The sequence below is a fragment of the Sander lucioperca genome, chromosome 1 (genome assembly GCF_008315115.2).
Source record: "Sander lucioperca isolate FBNREF2018 chromosome 1, SLUC_FBN_1.2, whole genome shotgun sequence".
Lineage (NCBI taxonomy): Eukaryota > Metazoa > Chordata > Actinopteri > Perciformes > Percidae > Sander > Sander lucioperca.
In genome coordinates this window covers 27,205,855-27,227,177 of record NC_050173.1, presented here as the reverse complement: position 1 = coordinate 27,227,177, position 21,323 = coordinate 27,205,855, and the positions used below count along the sequence as shown (strand labels likewise).

General features: G+C 40.1%; 1 protein-coding gene across 8 annotated transcripts in view; it reads right to left on the bottom strand.

The window, feature by feature from the left end:
- The window catches only part of LOC116052427 (ecto-NOX disulfide-thiol exchanger 2), a 178,233-nt gene that overhangs the window by 777 nt on the left and 156,133 nt on the right, over positions 1-21,323 (bottom strand). For all 8 annotated transcript variants that reach the window (XM_036001426.1, XM_036001408.1, XM_031303137.2 and 5 more), the window contains 6 exons: positions 19,125-19,239; positions 14,176-14,363; positions 12,169-12,309; positions 5,359-5,415; positions 4,352-4,457; positions 2,101-2,186 (listed from right to left, as the gene is read on the bottom strand). In XM_036001426.1, coding sequence (XP_035857319.1) covers positions 2,101-2,186; positions 4,352-4,457; positions 5,359-5,415; positions 12,169-12,309; positions 14,176-14,363; positions 19,125-19,239 — 693 coding nt within the window. The remainder of the gene's footprint in view (positions 1-2,100; positions 2,187-4,351; positions 4,458-5,358; positions 5,416-12,168; positions 12,310-14,175; positions 14,364-19,124; positions 19,240-21,323) is intronic.

Here is a 21,323-nt window from a genome sequence, read left to right as displayed (position 1 = left end):
AATTAAAATCCTGAGGTGACACTGCCAAAATCCACTGTACACGCTGCTGTAGACGACCCACACTGCCTTGCATTAATAACTAGATTGTTTGAGCCCTGTGCTGATGTCAGGATGCATTAAGGTCCATCATGGAGATAGGAGTGGTGTGACATCACAGACAATGGAGCTGTGTGTGGAGCTGGTAGATAAGCAGAAAGGATTGGGCTTGTTGTTGGAGAGTCTAGTCAGTGATATTGACAAAACTCTGTGGGCTGCTTGATATGTGTAGCGGAGAAGCGATGTGGGAACAACAGATACACAGGCAAACTCATACGCACACAGACAGACAAGCATGGGTGTACGCTCACATACCAACACATGAACACACAGACACACTAGACAAAAAACCCAAAAGGCATGGGAGAAAAACATCACACTCTATTCTTTGCGTGTGTGTGTGTGTGTGTGAGAATGAGTCAGGTGGTGATGGGCATATTCAAAGAGTTGCTACGGTGAACAATCATTTCTTGGGGCACCTTTGTAGACAACGTTTTTGAAAAATTAATTCTTCCAAATAATTATCATGTTTAAGTCGTCTGAAATCTAAGGGTTTTAGCCCAGGCGTTTAATATATCTTCCAGTGACTGCGACTGTTAAGGGAGCAGTGACATCTGCCATTTTTTCTGAAGGTCTTCTTGTCAGGGCGGAGAGCAGAAATGGACATTAATCTTAGTTCTTACCTTTTGGAGGTGACATTGAAAGTTGGCCTATTGAAAGCCTTGTGTAAGTGGCAGCGAAGAGCGATAATACGTCTGAAATGCCTCCTCAGAAAGATGGGGATAAAATAGCTGTAATCGCCAGAGTGGAAACTAAGGGTGGTGTTTGGCTTCAAGTGTCAGAATGAAAGATCTAGTTTTAATATGTTCTGGCATCAAGGGAAATCACACAACTAGTCAGATATGGCTAGACATAAAGCTATGACATTTAGGGATAGAAAAGTAAGAGAAACTACCTCCATAGTTAAACTTCTTTTCTAAAACAAAGATTCTACTTCCAACCAAACATATATTTAGAGAAGTCTAATGGTTTCTGATGTTGTTTGTGTGACTGACTAGGTTTGTTGTATGTATTTAGGTCCAGGGATGGAATGGATGGGATTCAAATCCAGCATCGAATCCATTTGTTAAACAAGAATTCACACCTTTTCTTGGCTAAGGAGGCAGAAACACTACAGCTTTTAGTGGCTGTCTAACAAATGTTCAATTCATAGTTTTAGCTGTAACTGTACTTACCTGCTACTGACTTGAAATACTGAAGGGTAGATTAATGCAAGGTGATCAGCTAGATCATTTCTCGAAGAAATGAATTGCCACTCAGAGCATATTAACCGGAGAACAGCCAAACTTTTCATTTTAGCCGTTACAGAATTAACACTAATTATTTTCAATTGATCTAATCTGCCACAGGTGATGTCTGGCGTAAGTTACAGGTTTTCCATTTGTCTGTGCTAATAAGAAAGGCTTGATGAGAAACGTGTTCCCATTTTGCTGAACCCATCCCTAGTCAGGCCTCTCTTGCAAAAGAAATCTTAATCTCAATGAGATTACTAAAAAAAGGTACACAAGCTACATCTAACTCCTGATTGCTTAAAATGATACTTCAACATTTCGAGAGAGTTAGATGAGAATCAATACTGCTTTCCAAAATGTCACACTATTCCTTTTAAGTGCTTCTGCCTCACCTTAAGACGTCTCTCCAAAAGCATCCATTTCTATGGGCTGTAAAAGCATTAAGAAGCACTGCCTGCACTGAGGGGCTGTGTCTCTACTAAACAGCAGGACCCTGGCACACAACAAGCCCATATGTCAGTCCTGTAGGGGGGACTGACACAGTGTCTGTAATCTAGAGCGATACTGAGGACCGGTTCTGCTAATCTACTTGACAACCCATTCAGCCTTTTTTCTTATGCAAGAGTTCAACTTTGTATGTATTGTATATATTTGTTTTTTTTCTGTATTTATTGTTTATTTTATATTCATGTTTAATATGTTTGTTTCCACATAAGTGTACTTATTGTGGCAATAAAACCTTTTCTGATTCTGATTCATGCGTTCCTGTTACCTTGGTGTCCAAACGCTGCAGGTAGGAACAGATGTACTCGATGCTGGCTCCAAACGGATGGACGTGCAGGAACGTCGAAATGATCCCTGAGGTAGAACACACAAGTCATGCAAACATTTGAAAGCAGATCCATGTCACGTTCCTTCAAATTCTGTCACCTGCCAAATAATGTACTCCTTGCCTTCTCTGACAAAGTCTAACACAAGCTTTGAGCTGCTTCTCCCAGAGTCCCAGTACTGTTAAGAGCCTCTTGTATATTGTGGCTCCAGATTAGAGGGAGTGTTTAATGACAGCTTTGATGCCGTTGTCTCTCATCAAAGCCACGCTCAAACAAACCATCTGCTATCAGCTCACAGACAGGGCCAGGAAAGAGATAATCCTCCACCTCTGCTTACTAACCACCTATAGAGCATCGAGGGACCAACAGTTGAAACAAACACACAAACAACGTGCTAGCCTGGAGCTGCTCCACTGACAGTGAATAGGAGACTGGGAGTCTAATGGTCCATTCAGATACAATACCAAGTAGAATTTCATGTTGATTTGCATGAAATCACCCACTAGAGTGTTTCGCTGTCTGTGTTTATTTGCCTTAAAAGAGCAAATGAACATGTTCTCTAACTTATAAAAAAAAAAAAAAAGACGTTTGCTGTAACTACATGCTCCCACTCAGTGTGTGTGCCAGAATACGAATGAGTGTCAGAGCTTATACTAAGGCACAGAAGATGATCATTTAAACACTTTTAAAAAAACCAAACAGAAACTCAAATTGTTCCCCTTATCTGACACCACATTTCCTCCTTTGTGCCCTCTTTTCTTACAACTTGCAAACTGCGACTATTATTTGTCTGAATCCCAAGTGTATGCTTTGCAGTGCGATACCAATTTGTAGCTCATTCTCAACAGTAGCAGATGAGACTTCACCTTAAAAATTGCACCAGCTTGAGCAAATCTCTGAGTATTTCTACGGACTTGGTATGCATCGTGCTTTGTGCTGTATCTGAAGGCACCACAAGAATGTTCGTTTGTGTTTTTACAGCTTTCACACCTGCTGCCAGTTTTCAACAATGCCATGGCCATGGAGTGCCCTGAGCAAAATTGAGCTGTAAACACCTTCTGACTCGTCTTTCCCACCATTCTATGAATGTTGTATTATCTTAGCCCCTTCAAATACCCATCAAGTACGATGCCTGCAGCTCCAGAAACCAACCAGTAACCCTATGCTGGATTACTTCCTGTCCCCAGGTTTGTGGTGTGTCATTTATTTAATGTTACTTTAATTTAACATACATTTATTTAGGATTATGCACCTATCTTGAGGCCTCTACGTACTTAAAATGAGGGGGCTTGGGGGTGTGTCCAACAATTATTTTAGCCGTCTGCAACAGATCATCATACAACGATGCCAACTTTATGCAGCAATTGGTCAGGCGTGCAAGTGATTGAAAGTAAGCAGGGTTTGAACCGTACTCACAAGATTTCTTTGTCCAACTACCTCTGTCACTTTATGTGTAAAAGTAAAACACAATGAATGCCGAGGGGAGATCTGTGTTACCATGGCAACCACAGAAACCACAGCGAGGTAAACTATACAGGAGCTGATTTAACTGTTTTTGAGTTCTTTGAATGATACACCTCTTCACCAGAAGATTATTGGAGCAACACAAACTTCAAAATCTGATTATCTGGTCTGGGCCAATAAATAACATTTATGATAATAGTTAGCACTATGATCCAACTAATATAGCAACAGCCTGTGGTGTACAGACTGGTAGAATCAAAGGTAGCTGAGAGCGGCAGCGGTGGCGCTGCGCTCTGCTGCAGCGGATTCAAAATGGAGGCTCACTGTCTAAAAGCACCTTCATTCTCTGAGAGCGATGAGGGAGGCAGTTGGGGTCAGCCTGCAGCCAGCAGCTAGAATAGCAGCAGGGCCATTTGGAACAGGTATTTAAACACTTTTGCCTTTAGACATGCTCGGATGATCGGATATAGAATGTAGCTCGTTTGAAGCGTACTGGAGCTTTGTAGGTGCTTATTTCATTTTTTTCAACTTTTGGTGCATATTCCCCAACAAATGTGCAATTTATCAAATTACTAAAAACCAAGTGACGCAATAACAATACACGTGTGTGCTTGCTTGTCTGTAGTTCCTACTACTACTGAGTAGTTCACAGGTAAAAATACAGCAAATACAAAATGTACGTCTGAGTGGTATATTGGCACTGCAAGAGTCAGGTTTGTGTCAGCGTACCAACTAGCAGAGCTTCCCTCTCTGAGCGGACAGGACTCGGGGGGTTCTTCTCTGTAGGACCTTCCTTCTCCTGACTACAGGACACCACTGTAGTTACTGTGGCTTCCTGCACACACACACACACACACACACACACACACACACACACACACACACACACACACACACACACACAAACTTAAATTAATCTGCTATGAGAAGTAAACAAGCTTAAATGTAAGCCGATGCATGGCACACAATAAAAAGACAAACACAAAAAAGAATGAACACATCAGAAAGTTCTACCACCAACACATTAATATGGAGAGACAATAAGGATGAGGATAATGATGCAAGGGAGAATATTTTGCCAGCAGCTATATTTCTGATAGAGGGATGAAATGCATGTCACACACACAGACACAAAAAGAGACGAGTGTAGAAGAACAAATAGAGAGAGAGAGAGAGAGAGAGAGAGAGAGAGAGAGAGAGAGAGAGAGAGAGAGAGAGAGAGAGAGAGAGGCGAGAGAGAGAGAGGGGGGGGGGCCGGGGGGTGAGAGAGAGGGAGAGACTTGGAAGGAAAATGATCAAGCTGTTTGTTTCAGATCTCTGACAGGTGGCAGAAAAATGGCAGAGGAATAACAGAAGAGTTTTTGTTTGTTGTCCTACATAGTATTGTGTGTACTATTTCCACTTATGGTGTGGGATGCCTGGTGGCCCTTTTCTGTTTTTAATCTATCTATAACACTCAGTGAGTGTGTGTCAGTGTGTGGGTGTGTGGACATACACATGTGTACGAGCCATTTTGACTTTATGACTCCTTTATTTCCTAGCCCAGTTGTGTCTGGGTGATTTATTCAATGACAAATGCAGTTGCAGTGAACTGGATTCCCCTGTAATGATCTGTCATGTCACTGGAAGGGGTTAGAGAGGGAAGTCAGATGAGGAAGGAGGAGGATAGGGAAAGAATGAGGACACAAAACAATATCTGGAGAGGAGCAGGGAGGACTCAACCTTTTTCCACTTACACTGGTTTGATTAGTGCTTTCCTCGCTGCCTCTGTCATCTTGCTTCGACGTCTCCAGCTGCGGCACATTAGAAACATATGAGCAAAAGCCACAGAGAAACAAGCTGAGCGCTAATGTAGACAGACAGGCACAGCATGGTGTGCAAAAACAGACAAATATGGGCATTGTTTATTTTTAGAATAATATCCAGAAATGTGCTGATTTTGAACAAACAAGAAAAGCAGAGACCCTGAACTCCTTATGGATACAGTATAATTAACTATTTTCAGTCATAACTGGCACAGAACAGACAGCCATTACATTTGTAACAATGAAAGACTGTGAACGTTTTTCTGGGAATATATTAGTGCACAGATAATTGCTCCATTGTTCGATTAGACCAGTGGTTCTCACTAGACATTTTTTTCTCTTTTCCCTTGAAGTATGCCCATAGCCCTATACAGAGGGCTTGAGTACCCCTTCACTGTCAATAGACAGGATGTCTCTTTGTTCTTTTGCCTTTGTACAGCTATCAAGAGTGGCAGAAGATGGATTTAACCATTTATTATACACTACTTGATCCATTTCACTGTTCTGCTCACTTGCTAACTCGCTTCTATACTCTTTCATTTGCAACACCTGCTGTTAAAACAAAGTCACTTCAAAGGGAAACTGAGCTATGTCGATATGCAGTTGGCCTATGGTAGCTGAAAGGTTATTGGTTATTGTGAAAATTGAATACAAAATTATAATTTCTATTGTTAAAATCACTGTAGCTACTTCACAATCTTTTCACATACCCCTGTTAACTGTACAACTGGTTGGCAATCACTGGATTACACAAATTAACATTACATTTATTGACTGTGATAACCAATTCACTAATGTTCACTGTACCGTGTACGGTACAGCTTGTGGCTGTGGCGTCGCTGTAACCTCCATTCATAAACGTTTTTATAACTTTAAAGCATTAAATCTTCAAAATATACAGCCATGCGACACACCAATTGAAAGCTTAGACTCTCAGGATTCCATTAAGCCCACACACAAAGCATAAGATGATTTATAGCAGTTACACAACTGCTACAAAGTTATAGAAAATAAAACAATACAGCGTAAACAGCGCAGCCCGTGTCTAGTGCATTCATACCTTTTTCCTTGTCCCTTTAGCCACTGCGGGGATTTTTTGCCCAAAACCTTTTTTTCTTAAATCCCCAAGAGTCAAAGGAAATGGAATATCCAAGCCATTATATCCAAAACGAGCTGTTCGCCTCACAATCTTGACGTTTCTGGCCGAATCACAACGGAAAATCGCTAAACTGTTTTCATTTCCGTATTTGTATTGCTTCCTCGCGTCTCTCCTGAGGCTCCTAGCAACTTGATGTGGGCGTCACTGTATTCTCTGACTTCTAAGGTTTCCATAGAGACCTGGTATAAGCCAATCGGTGCAGGTTTGCCTATGATACACCAATCATAGGCAAACCTATGTCCAAAGTCCTCTGACGCGATGTGAGCCCACGTGGAAATGATCGACATTTGCTCGGACCAGTTAGATTTAAATGCTATAAGACCCGTCTACATTTTTAGCCAATGAGCCGACAAGTCGATAGAGACCACATTTGCCCCTGAAATTTTAACCCTGTAATGGCTGGAGCTGTGTCAAAGCAAAAACAGGGCCTCCTATAAGCATTTCACACCCTGTGCAACTTATTACTTACTTATTTCTATATATTTATGTATATAGTTATTTCAAGTATGTGTATGATTGATGTGGGTGAGTTTGTGTATTTGAGAAGTGTTTTATTTTGTACTTTATTGGCTTTTTTCTTTGCACTTTTCAAATGGAAATCAGAAAAACGCACAGACATATATGTAGAAAAGAATTCATATAAAATCCATTTTTGAGTGTTTTGGTGTGTGGCTATGACATTGTGTTGTCTGTAACTCACTATATGTGTTTACAGCAGTGTATTTTAATAATTTTACAGATGTATGACTTGGACGGAAATAAAAACCCTCCATTCTAGCCTCTGTAACTCTGTGTCAGTAAGGCCTAGAATCACCTTAACACTTGTAACAAAGAGACTGTTTCCTTTCCAATGATACCAGGCACATCCCTGAGTGTCAAAGTATATGGGAGCTGTACCACTTTTAATTTGGGTATGACGTTTAGACCAAAAAGCTTGAAAATGCAGCCGTTTGTTAAGAGGTTAAGTGATTTATCAATCAAAAATGCCAACTTCTTAAATGTAAAATGTGAAGTATTTGCTGCTTTTCTCGGTTTTATAACATAACAACTTTGGGTTTTGTACTGTTGGACAAAACAAGCAATTTGAAGATGATACCATGGGCTCTGAGAAACTATGATGAGCATTTTTCACTATTTTCCACATGAACATCAGTTCACTTGTCAGTGCACCAGCTGTATAACCTCAGCTGTGGCTCTGAAGGGAGCTTTAGAAAGTCTGAGAGAATATCTTTTGATCTCTAAACATCGACAGCAAGCCTGAATAGAAAACTGGGGGTGAGAAGAACATTAAGGACATTTACCAGCCAGGAAGGGTCTGATGAAATAACACTGTTGCGTTGCAATATGGGAAGAGTAGGCTTGAGCATTTTTTGGAGCTTGACTCATACTGAGACTCAGCCTCTGCTGCTTAGAGTTTGACAATTTTTTTTTTAACGTGCCTCTTGTAATTCCCCCAACTTTATAGAAATGCAATACTAAATCGCTTGATAATCGCTTAAAATATGATAAAACATGTTTGTTGTGATCATAATAGCAATAAGGTCAATGGCCTCAACAACCTGCACTAGTGTCAATCCAGTAATGCGTGGTGACAGGTTTGTGACAGCAGGAACTTCGATTGTAGTGAAGAAAAACTGATGGCCCGAAGAGATCTCTTCAACATGACAAATAACCCCACAACAACTGCTAATCTTCAGAGAAACCTACACCCAAAAATTGATTTCTCTTTCTCCCTTTAATGAGACTGCCTCCCATGATTCATGTTTGCCCACATGCAGGAATTTAATTAACATATTTTCCAGGGCACACAGCTGTGGCGACACATTTCTAATCAAACTCATCACCATTAAAGCGCTATTGACAACTTTGTCACTCCAGATGATGTGACGAAAGAGATGTTTTAGCAAGTTACTAATTCACCTCTGTTATATGAAACCTGCAGTTGGCTCGTCCATCTCAAAGCAAACTGACAACACATGGAGCAGCTCCCCACGTGGATTGAGAGCCTCTTGTTTTCATTATTATCCAATTTAATAGGCGATTGAACCTGAGGCCCATTTTAATGACAGCCCTTCCTCTCATTATACTGAGCCAGCAGGAACATTAACAAACATTAGCGCTTGAATACTGGGAATATGGGACAACACCTGAAACATTAGTAAACATGACATGTCTAAGAGAGAAAAATGACTCTTGAAAGATAAAATTGTTTAATAATACTGTAGATCATGGTGCACTGCACTTTAGCAGTGTACTCTTGTAGTAAAACAGCTCGCCTCTTATCAATTTTAGATGGAGTTTTGTCAGGAAAAACATGCCTCAATGTAGGCAACACATTAAATCAATGAATGAAGGGGATGTCGGAAATAATGTAGCAGGAGGGGCTCTAACTGATGATGTGGCCTTGTATAACAGCTCTGAGATGGCACCAGTGGTTTACAACTGCACAATGTCTTCTGCAGGTAATATCTCTCTATGTGGTGATCACAATATTACTGTGTACATGTTGATATCAATGTGGTATCTTAGTTACTGCCGCTTGGGACAGTGCTGATGTAGCCCAAAAGACAAGATGTTCAGGAATGAGAGTAGATGATTGTGTTGCTGGTAGTCTATGTCACATACAATTTCAACTGCAGACAAATAAAGAAACAATTTGACTGTGGTCAACCATGCTCAATATGTTTCTAGTTAGGAAATGAGGAAGAAAGTAAGAAGGTTATTTAGACATTTCAAGATAATGTGAGACCTTACATTATTTTCTGTGTGTATTTGACATGTGTTGTAGTATTTGCACTTTTGTAGCACCAAGTGTTAGTTTAGGTATGTTAGTATAAATGTGGATGTATCTAATGCCGTTCATGTAGTTATGTGGGGGTGTATAATGTTTTCATGTACCTATGTATTTATGTGAGGCTCTGTGTGGACTGTACGGCTAAATTTCCTTGGAAAAGGAATAAAGAATCTATCTATCTATCTATCTATCTATCTATCTATCTATCTATCTATCTATCTGAGCAGGTGTAAGTCACTCCTTAATAAAGGACAGATTTGCATTTTTTCAAGTCCATCCTATGTAAAACATTGACACAGGTCTTGCTTTCTGTACTAATTCCTTCTGGTCATTACAAAATCCCTTCCTAACATAGCAGCAGCATGTGATGCACAAAAAAACATTTCAAAGTTTATCTCAAGGTAATTTGAGGCTTCAGCAGTCCGAGTTAAACAAGTCACATGGATAATATCTTCCAAACGTAGTCTTTTTTATACAGAATTCTCTCTTTGTGTTTTCACAGACAGGGTTTGTGTGCTGAGCTGCAGGGGAAGGACAGTGACACCAAAAGGGAATTTCATACTCAAAAGACAGTAACTTTGGAAGCTACTCAGTTTATTGATCTAATTCAGACTGTTAAAGCCCCATATCAACTTTAGAATGTATTTTTGCACTTACTGTACAGTGGAAGCACATTAAAAAGGGAGCTCTTACTGGCTATTATGAACAGCAGGGCTGATTACAGCAAGAAAAAACTCAATGTTCATATGGGCTTGAAATTCCTACCCTTTAATTTAAGTGTTCCCATGGTGAAATGGATAGAAAATGGTAGGGCCCTAATGTTGGAAGAGACAGAGGAAGACTCTTTTTTTAAATATTTGCACCTGAAGCAGATTTCCTATGACTGACTACATCCCTTTACATTTATGAGGACACTGACTGAAATATATGTTGTTTCAAGTCTCTAACCTTCGTTCATTAGTCTTTCTTTCCCATTTCACCGCACCTGAATTATGAACTAGGAGGAACATCACTACCTGCGATAATGTTTTGATTACTGTCAACTTTGTTGAGTACAAAGTGGAGAGTTTAGTGTGAAATTAACAAATTAATTACGAAGAAGATAACGATGTACAGGGCTGCAACTAACAATTATTTTCATTATTGACTAATCTGCCGATCATCTTCACAATTGTTCTGTCGATTAAAAATTAAAACACAAATTGGGAAAAATGCCATTTCTTAGAGTTCAAGGTGATATTATAAAGTTGCTTGTTTCTGACCAACACTTCAAAACCTTAAAGGTCCCATGGCATGAAAATTTCACTTTATGAGGTTTTTTAACATTAATATGTGTTCCCCCAGCCTGCCTATGGTCCCCCAGTGGCTAGAAATGGTGATAGGTGTAAACCGAGCCCTGGGTATCCTGCTCTGCCTTTGAGAAAATGAAAGCTCAGATGGGCCGATCTGGAATCTTCTCCTTATGAGGTCATAAGGAGCAAGGTTACCTCCCCTTTCTCTGCTTTGCCAGCCCAGAGAATTTGGCCCACCCATGAGAAAGAGAGAGACATCATGGCTTTCAAATGAGCAAAGTGGCAGTTGGTCAAGGCCACACCCCCACCCTCCACCTTGCCCCCCCTCTCTTCTCCTCAATAGCTATAGACACAGAAATGGCACATACTAAGGAAAGCTCATTGTGGGACTGGCTCTAGTGGCTGTAATTCTGCACCAAGGCTGAATTTTGGGAAAAAGACTTCAAATACAGTATTAGGGGACCACTGATGTCTATATAAAAGCATCCAAAGAGCACCATGTCATGGGACCTTTAATTTACGATCATATATAACAAAGAAAGCACCAAAACGTCACATCTGAGACGCTTGAACTTGCAAATGTTTGTTATTTTTGCTTGAAAAATAACTGACATGATTAACTATCAAAATAGTTTTCTGCCAACGGACTAATAGATTAATCAACTCAAAAACTTGTTTCAGCAGTAAAGATTTCGTATAGCCAACAGCAATTTATAAGCTTTATGTGACACTGATGTGAACGTTTTTGTCAATATGAGCGGCCTATGAATGTTTTTTACACAAATGTAGAAAAAAAAAAACTTTGAAGGACACTAAAAACTGGACAAAAAGATTTACTGCACACAAGGGACCGTAAACAGCCCTCCAAATGATTATTGGTTGAATTTGTTTTCTATGAGATGCATTATTATACCGTAAAAAAAGCATAATGAAGGGAAATAATTTGATTGAGCCACTTAAAACTTGAAAGCTGCATTATTAACAATGTTGGAGGGAAATCAAAAATAAAAGAGTCGATTATACGATGTGTTAAAAAAGAATGAATTAAGCTCCCTGGGAGGAAAATGGGAACATCAGAACACTGATTGAAGTTTAATCATCTGTCTCACTACAGTAGGTCCTTTCCCAATGTGTAAAGATGCACCCAAAAAAGCTATTTTGGGATATGTGATGAGCTTTGAAAGACATTTTAAACTAGTTCAAATTATTGAGTCATTCTCTTGACCCAAAACGCCACATTACAACTATCACATTCTGTCCTTTTGTTTATTGAGGATTTATTTCTTCAATATCTTTCATGCGTTGAAACTCATTTTGAACCAATTTCTTTGTTATTAAAGTGCAAATTAGATAGTGTGTGTTATGTTTAAGCAAAAAGAGAGTAACCCAGAAATGAACTTTCATATAGAATACAACTAGGAAACATGATAGATTCTTCCTCTTTCTTCATTCCCATGAAACTCAGCTTACAAAAATGTGCTTTCTGTCCAACTAACCTGCATTACGTCTGTGTTCTGCAGGTTCTGGAGTCCTTCCTTCAGGTTCTGGACTTGGATCTTCAGCTGCTGTTTGTCCTCCAAACTCTTCTCCAGCTCTGCCTCCCGCTGCTTTAATTCTTCCCTCATTTTTAACAGTTGCTGCCAAAAAAAGGGGGAACAGTAAGCTACTAATGCTATTGTGAACTAACTGTGACAATACTAACCTTTTACGCAAACGGCTCTTGAAGCAGTGGAACAATCAGCCATTTATTTTATTATTTTGAGCATGTAATCCCAACTTTGGTAATTACAACTTCAGCTTAATACAAAAAAGCAATTAGACACTGACGTAAATTGTAACTTTAACAAACATTTTCTAAAGAGAAAACGATCATCATATTATATTTTGTCTTACTTTTATTCTGTTGTATGCGTCCAAAAGGAGCAATTTGCCAAATCCTTTGCTTGTAAAACACTCAAAAATACCATATTACATATGTAGGAAAAACCTCATGAGAGAATTAACTGTCGTTGGGTTTTTATCCTTGCTTTGGGTGACACAGGTCCTGGTGTTTGAGAAAGCTTTGATAGTGAAATCATCTGCTAAACACAAATAACAAGATTCATCTCCTGCTGTGTTCATTTCAACAAAACGAGAGTCCGTGAGATGCAGGAGGTCTTTACAGCCAGGAATGTTTATCTGCAAAGCTACACATTAAGTGCTTTTGTGTTACATGCACTATAATTCACAAACGAGGAAACAGGTTGCCAGTACATGCTGACCATTTTCATTGCAATTTGTGTGTCTGCATGATACAACACATGGAACCTGGTAAGGAGAGGTTTCCAATTTCAGTGCCTTCCAATTAATTTAATCCATTGACCTTATCTTTTCATAAACACACCATGAGAGATGTAAGCTGGAAAGGTAATTACTCTCTGTAAGCAGAAATGAACAGCAGGGCCTTAATGGATTCTCTTCTTAACATGAATCAAACATAATTTCCATTACTTGTGACAGCTAGCTAAGAGAAGACACTTGACAAATTCTACAATGAGTCAATTAGGTAGTAAATTAAGTATTATGATTATTGTTATTATTATAAGTATTTAAAAAGTTACATTTAAGGGTTTCTGACATTAGAAGGGTTGGTCTTTTGAAAGTGGAAAGGTAGTCATCCTGTAAGATGTAGTAGTTAAAAAACAGCTAGTACATGGACCTTGAGGTGAGATTGTTTCTCAGGTCAAGAAACACTTTGAACCACAGCTAAAGATAAAGTAGATTAAAGGCACACTATGTGTGCAGTCACTTAATTATTTTAAAATATAATACAGGTGCATGCCTTATGTATGTATGTATATATATATATACACACACAGTATATAGTATATTATCACGTTGATGACTGTATAAACTGTATAAACACCGGAGAATAATGGAAATAAGAACTTCAATCCTTCTATCCCTGACAAAGTCTGAAACAGTGTATGCGTTGTCTTATATAGAAACATGTATTGATGTCAAAACAGTTATACCAACCACTGAGATGGGTTTAATTTGGGAATGTACACTGTACAACATTCAAGGCACATTTTCAAAGAAAGAAAAATCAAATACTTTTCATAATCTTTCTCTGAATAAATGGTCTGAAATTGTTTTAATAGCCTTGGGTTTGTCCAAAGAAGTATCTGTGCGCCATTTGAATTATAGCACACAACCCTCCAATCCCAAGTAAAACCCATTCCAACTGCGAATAAGCTTTCCTTTTCAACCAGAGTAAACCCGAAAAGATTATTTTTTAGCAGTTCTTCAGAATCGACTAACAGCTGCTCCTGACAGCTGTACTTTCCTACTTGTTCCCGCGCAGCAATCATTTTTAAAGTACAGGGTCATGAATAAAATGGAAAGGAAAGTTCAAACGGTTAACCGGAGCGACTTTAAAAAGAAGCAGGTGCGGAACAATGATGAATAGGAGATTAGACGTATTGTTGGACATGAAAAGGTGTGTGTATGTGTATATATACCTTCTGCATGCCTTGCAGAGCCTGCTGCAGGAAGCTGAGCTGCTGAGAGTGCGTGGTGTCCTCCTCACTGCTGATTGGTTGGTTCTTGCCTTGTTCCTGTTTGAGCAGCTCCACCTCGTTCCTGTAGGCGTCCAGCTGGCAGCGCAGAGAGTCGTTCTCTTCCTTCAAGGCTTCTGCTTGGGAAACACCTACAGATTTATACATAAAGTATAGAGAACAGTATGGAATATGGCGTTCATTATGTATAACACTGTCACAGTTGCTGGGGTCTCAGTTTCACAGTGTGGCTTTTGATTAAAATATTGAAGCTTGTATATCCGTTACACAGTGACATTTGCAATTTTGATCGGATCGCCCATTGTTCATCTGAGTGAGAGCAGGCACAGAAATGTTGAGTAGGATCACAGGCTGGTGAGCATCTTAAAATTCTATGTATTATCGTGAAGGAGAGTAGAGCTCAATTTTACGTTATGCAAATTTCAGGCATATTGAAACACAAAATGGAAAATGTCATTTTGATATAAGTCTGCTGCTAAATATATCGCTGCCCATTCCTGGAGGACAAGAGTATTTCAGAAAAAGATCAGGAAGCATTAAAGCTTCCTTGAAAACTTCTAAATATTTCTCTATAACAGCAAATGCATATAAAAATATCCTCAAGTATAATTCATTTTAACACTTAAAGTGCCCATATTATGAAAAAATCACTTTTTCTGGGATTTGGGGTGTTATGTTGTGTCTCTGGTGCTTCCACACACATACAAACTTTGAAAAAAATCCACCCATGCTGTTTAGAGTGAGATACGGTTTCTGAATGTGTCCTGCCTTCAGTCTCTGGGTGAGCTGTTCAAAATCGGCACGGCTTGTGACGTCACAAGCCGAAACAAGCAGGCTAACCGCAACCATTAGCTCGTAGCGTTAGCATGCTAACGCTAGCATGCTACCTCGTTCTCAGTAGCAAAGCACTGCTACAACACACACAAGTTCACCATAATCTACAAAAGAACTACTTACATGTGCGCCCTCATTTAGAAGTCTCCCAGCTAATCCTGCCTTGTAACTGACCGAAGTTGTAGAAACAGCCTTTCTTTTACTGTCTATGGAGCTAGCTAGCTGACATGATCTACATCTGAGCTACTGGGCATGTGCAGTGCAATCAAAGATAGTACAGAAGAAGAAGAGAAGAAAAGAGGTCTCACTCTGTAGCTAAAACAGAGACCAGCTGAAAAGAGGATCTGCAGCAGTGAGAGAGAGCACTGCAATACAACAAAAATATGGTGTTTTTTGAAAATTAAACCATGTAAACCTATTCTGGTACAACCTTAAAATACAAGTATGAACCTGAAAATGAGCATAATATGGCTGCTTTAAAAATGTATCTAATCAGCTTCATCAGGACTATGTCAGTCTGGTTTGATATGAAAACTTTGTTTTGTTTCACAAAGTCAACAATGAAGTGTTCTGAATTCACTACTGCTGTGATCAGGGCTTAATTTGAGCCAAAACATGTTCCGGCACCTCCGACGTTGGGTCCGGAACCTTTTTCACTATGACAAATTAATCGCCTAAATAAAAAAAATAATTTACTGTTTGTGTAGTGTTACATGTTGTTATCTGTCTTGTTAGTCTTTATTCCCCATTGAAATTCCACAAAAATGTTGTGTTTGCATTTTCGATGCGTTTTGAGGTGAATTTTCAGGGTAAGACAGAAGGGGGGAAAGGGACGGAGGGAGGGGAGGCACTTCAAGTAACACATGCACTTGTGCTGGTTGAGATTGCTGTTGGCCTCGTTTCACAGGGGAAAAAATGTCAAAAAGACAACAAAGTTTGCTTAACTTGTTCAAATACGCTGGCCAGTCGGATCCCAAACAAGCAAAAATCGTTTCCGCCGATCAAGAATGTGGAGACATTACATTTCGTACCCATGCAGTGCATGTTCTGAAATTAAAATAAACATTGCCCTGATGTACACAGGAGGTTTTTTGAGTCAGAGAAGCTACGTAGGCAGTGTAATTTTTTTTTGTTCCGTTACCTCCAACCCCCGTTTTGAGTCGCCGGATCCACCCCCCCCTCTGCGCTCCGGGACCTCCCACTTTACAAATGAAGCACTGGCTGTGATACACTGACTGGCTTCTTCTACATAGCAACGGTAGCCAAACTGGGGGGAAATATCAGGGAGAGTCTCGTGTTTCTCTATTGCAAAATTGAGGCTATGGTTTAAAGAAAAGGGGAATGGGAAAGACACTTCTGAAACCAGCTGCTCTCTCCACCTCACAACTCTATGGACAGTGGCCTGGGTCTGGAAGAACCGGCGGTAGCAAAGCTACGCCGTTCGCACAACAGGGCTGTGGAACCCTATTGTTTTCCTAAGGATTATTATTATTTTTTCTCCGCGTAAAACAGATGCTACAGCCTAAACCGTACATGGAGGGGGGGTGCCGTTTTCAGGACTGGTCCAGATCCCTGCACGGACCTCGGACAAAAATAATTGCACCACTAGGTGGCGCTATAGCAGAGATACGCGTTTGGCCCTATAATTCCCAAACCGTACATTGCACAAAAATACACATATCCACGCGTTCCCTGAATTCAGCTGAATCTCGTGATATAGGCTACGCCCATTTAAATTACACACAACCAAATTTATGTAGCTAGCTACGAAAACACAAACTTTGCCATATCTCGGCCAAAATTAATGCTATCAACCTGAAACTTTAGATTCTTGTTTGCCATGACCCTCTGGGGCTCCCCACAAAATTGCTACGTTAAACTATTCGCAATTTACAAGCAAACTAATTTTCGTAGCTAGCCACACGGACTTTAGCATATCTCGGCCAAATTAATAGGTATCAGAGCAAAACCTGATAATGTTGTTCAACATCCCACTCCGAGCCTCTGTACCAAATTTGGTGTAAATCGACCGGTAGGGGGCGCAATAATGAACGTAGATGAATTTTGGCAAATAAGTCAATGGATTTAAATTAAAAAAATTGCAATGGCAATATCTCTGCCGCAGTAAATGCTATCATCACAAAACTTGAAATTATTGTTCGACATGCCACTCTGCTGATCTGATGATTGCCCTTTAGGGGGCGCTATAATTGAGTTAGAAGCGTTTTGGCCTTTTACTCAATGAATGGGAAATTTGCCATTGCATTTCAGTACAGACTTCGGAGCTCGCACTTAGTCAAATTTCCTGACTTTTGCCTCGCCGCCATCGTGCTTTGGGTTCTCCTTTTGCGGACTCCGGGGCCAGGGGCGACTTGCGCCAGGGGGGACTGGCGCCGGGGAGGCTTGGACCCCGTCATAACTGCTTGCAGTTCTAGTTATTTTTGATATTCACTCAGTGTCTGAAAATCAAACATCTAGTGTATCGACAACTGAAAGCTGTGATAATCCCAGAGTGTTTTGTCCAATGGCTCTTTACAGGACATTTGACCTAACCTATTGAGCTATTGAGACAGGAGAAAGTGGAAGGATTGTTTTATTATTATAGGGGACCTGCTCAGCTCCAGAGATGCCCAGTATTATCAGCTGTGCTCTCCTCCTGTGGGCCTTGAGGGGAAGCTCAATGACTGTATACACTGACTGGACTGGGGAGATAAGCCCCATTCTGTGTGTGTGTGTGTGTGTGTGTGTGTGAGAGAGGGTGCATGAATGCATGTCTGGTTAGGTTTTGTGTGGGTGTTCATGAGTGCTGCCTGCAGTCTATCATGGAGGACCATTGGCAGTGTTAATGAACTCTTGCTGGGTGAGTGTGAGTGCATGTGTCTATGCTGTGTTTATGTGTACTTTTCTCCCAGCAAAATAAGGGTTTGAGGTGAGAAGAGTATTGATCTGAGAGCCTCATCAACTTGGTGTGAAGGGATGTCAACCGCTTGGCCAGATTCGGAGCAATTCCACTTCTGTTACATAACAGGCGGCGCTATCGACCTGCAGATATCCGTGAGTGTGCATGTCTCCACACACACACACACACACACACACACACACACACACACACGCGCGCGCGCGCTGTACATGAGTCAGACGCAGAGCATCGATTCACGTTTTAAGAGTGTGCATAACACAGGTGTTTTCAGCAGCCCTGGTTGACATGTAAAAAAGGGGTGTAACAGTCAGCCTGTTAACACAAATACCAAGAAGTGTCACATAAACACCTGTCACCTCAGCAAATCCTGTGGCATCGAGCAAAATGACAGGTCTTTGACATCAATCCTAATTACTGATAGCTAAATAGCAAGGTTGCAAAAGAGAAGGGGCTGAGCTGACGACTGCATTTACATACATTTGCATACTGATTAGAGTAGCTGTCATATTAGCAAATGGCAGAGATCAGAATGATTAAAAGGCAAGAAGAAAGAGTACGTGAAGAGAGCATTACAACATGCAGAGAGGCACGAAACACAAGATGAGAGACAACCTTACATGTGGTGGTGACGGTTACAGGATGTTACCCTGGCGACTACTCTAGAGTTATGGGGTTATTGTAATGGGGGTTGAGAGATTAGGAGCACTGTTAGTTTGTGTTGCTTCAGCAAACACAAAGAGACTCATTTGAGGGAAAACTAGAGAATTATGGCACTTCAGTGGTACCCCGATCTGAGATTAGATGGCAGCTGGCAGATGAGGACAGATTCATTTACACTTGTATGGAGTCGTGTGCATTCAAGGTGGACTGGGGTAAATGTCATTTAGTAGTCATGTTCAACATTAAGTCAGTTAAGTGTGTGTGGTGTCAGCATCTTGAGGTACTTTGAATGCATTTTTTTATTCATGTGGCGATATCAGATGCTTGGGGGATGATTACGGACATTTCAGTCAAACACAGCTGTCCTCCTCAGTTATTTAACGCTCTCTATGTTTATCTTCTGAAGATCTTGATCAGTGTATGGTCTGTCATGTTGACAGAAGTGCTGAACTGTGAACACGTGGATGTATATGCATACCTGAGTCCTCAGAGTCCTTGCTGTCAGGGGAATCCTCCATGTCATCGTCCGACATCTCCATCTCCTCCTCTCGTCTGATGCCCATCAGCTGCTCGTTGTGCATGTTTCTAATCTCCTGCAAAACACAACCGTGAGGGGCGGGTTAGAACTACAAAGACTCATGGGTGATGCACGTTTTAGCAGGTGCTAGTAGGAGTAGGATCATCAGTGATGCACCTTAATTGATTTCATTAATATTAAGCAATAGCTGTAAGGAATACTTATAACAGATCAATACAGAACAAAGGAGTGTAGATAAATAAGGATGAAAAGGATGGTCTCAGAACTGGGGCTAGACTCCTCTGGCACATCGATAGGGCAGATGGCAGCACGAATACAGCCAAACTCCACAGCTTTGCACTTCGCTGTTCTTGTGACTTTCAAAAAACATTCACATTTATGCAGCTAAAATACATAATAGGTTTGTGACACTGGCAACCAGAGCTTGTGTCAGAAATGTCAAAGCACTATTTAGGACGGCAATGTGCATATACTGTTTATAATGTGTACTGTTGGGGTTTTAAACCCACATCTGCAAACCCACAGTAGTAACGGTGAACAAAAATACCAATCTTTCCATTTCTTTTCACCCTCAGACAGAATCACTAATGACTATATCCATCTGGAGACCAGTAAGGTTTCTAAATGGTTTAAAGATTAAGGTCAAACCACTGAATTGGATTGGCTGTAAATTAGACAACACCCTCCGGGTCTGTGTCAGGCGAAAAGCAAAACAAACAACAAAATCCTTGTGATGCATTACACACAGTAGACAGTCCATGCTTAGACCAGACCATGAACATACGGTTGGTGGGAATCGGTGGCTTTTTAAATACCATTCAGCTTTCAATCCCTGTTGTGGGCAGATGTTTAAGCTACAGAAGTACACAGTGTCTCCGTTAAAAACAAGAAGTCTGATGTGACCTATACTACTGTTCTCAAGTATTTAAGACCTCATGGTCTGACAGGCTGATGCCTAGCATTAAACTTTCCATTATCTATATGCGATATATCTAAAAGAAAATGTTGTCACTATACTATTTAATGAAGAGATGATAAGCAATAATACTGAATTATCGCCTGGTTCTGAAACACATTGAATGAGCGCTTTATTGGCTACTGTATACAACAAATGTTACCTAATATAACAAGATGAGCCAGTTAGGAATACATCATTATTTGGGTTGATAACATTATTATTTCAATGATTACAAGATACTATAAATACAAAAAAATCTATAGTGTCGACCTTTATCACAGCTCAACAGTAAGATCCAGTCGACTCAGAACATGTCTATAGGCAGTGAATTGATCAGTATCATCATAACAAGATGCTCCCCTCTCCTGCAACTTTAAAATGTATGGAATGAAGTTCCATACAAAATATAACTTTACTCACATTTAGTAACCTCACAGCCTTGATAAAGCCTACCACTCTGCATGATTTATTTTTTATAAAAAAGGATATCTGGTCATCAAGTTAGTAACATGTCAAAGAACACAAGTTTAAAAGTTTTCTCTATTAACAACTTAAAAAAGTCACTTTCCACTTATCCAAATTTCCATTCTACTCCATTCCAGACAGAATACCAGCTGAGATCAGTTGCATTGTTTTTTTAATCAGGGCAGCAGTTTTCAGATTACATTATGTGTTTACATAATTGCAAAAGGGTTCTCGACTGTTGTAGACAGAAGTAGCTGAAGAAACGCTTGAAATCCATGCTTTTTGGTCTAAACGTCATACCCAAATTAAAAGGTACAGCTCCCATATACTTTAACACTCTGGGGTGTGCCTGATACCATTGGAAAGGTGATTGATGTGGGTGTGTTTGTGTATTTGAGAAGTGTTCTATTTTGTAGTTTTTGGGCTTTTTTCTTTGCACTTTCAAATGGAAATAAAAAAAACGCACAGACATATCTGTAGAAAACAAATCATATAAAATCCATTTTTGAGTCTTTGGCTTCCTGTCAGATGTGTTTACAGCAGTGTATTCTAATCATTTTACAGACGTATGACTTGGACGGAAATAAAAAACTAACCCTGACACTTGTAACAAAAACTTGAGAGTGTTACCTTTCTAATGATATCAGGCACACCCCAGAGTGTCAAAGTATATGGGAGCTGTACCACTTTTAATTTGGGTATGACATTTAGACCAA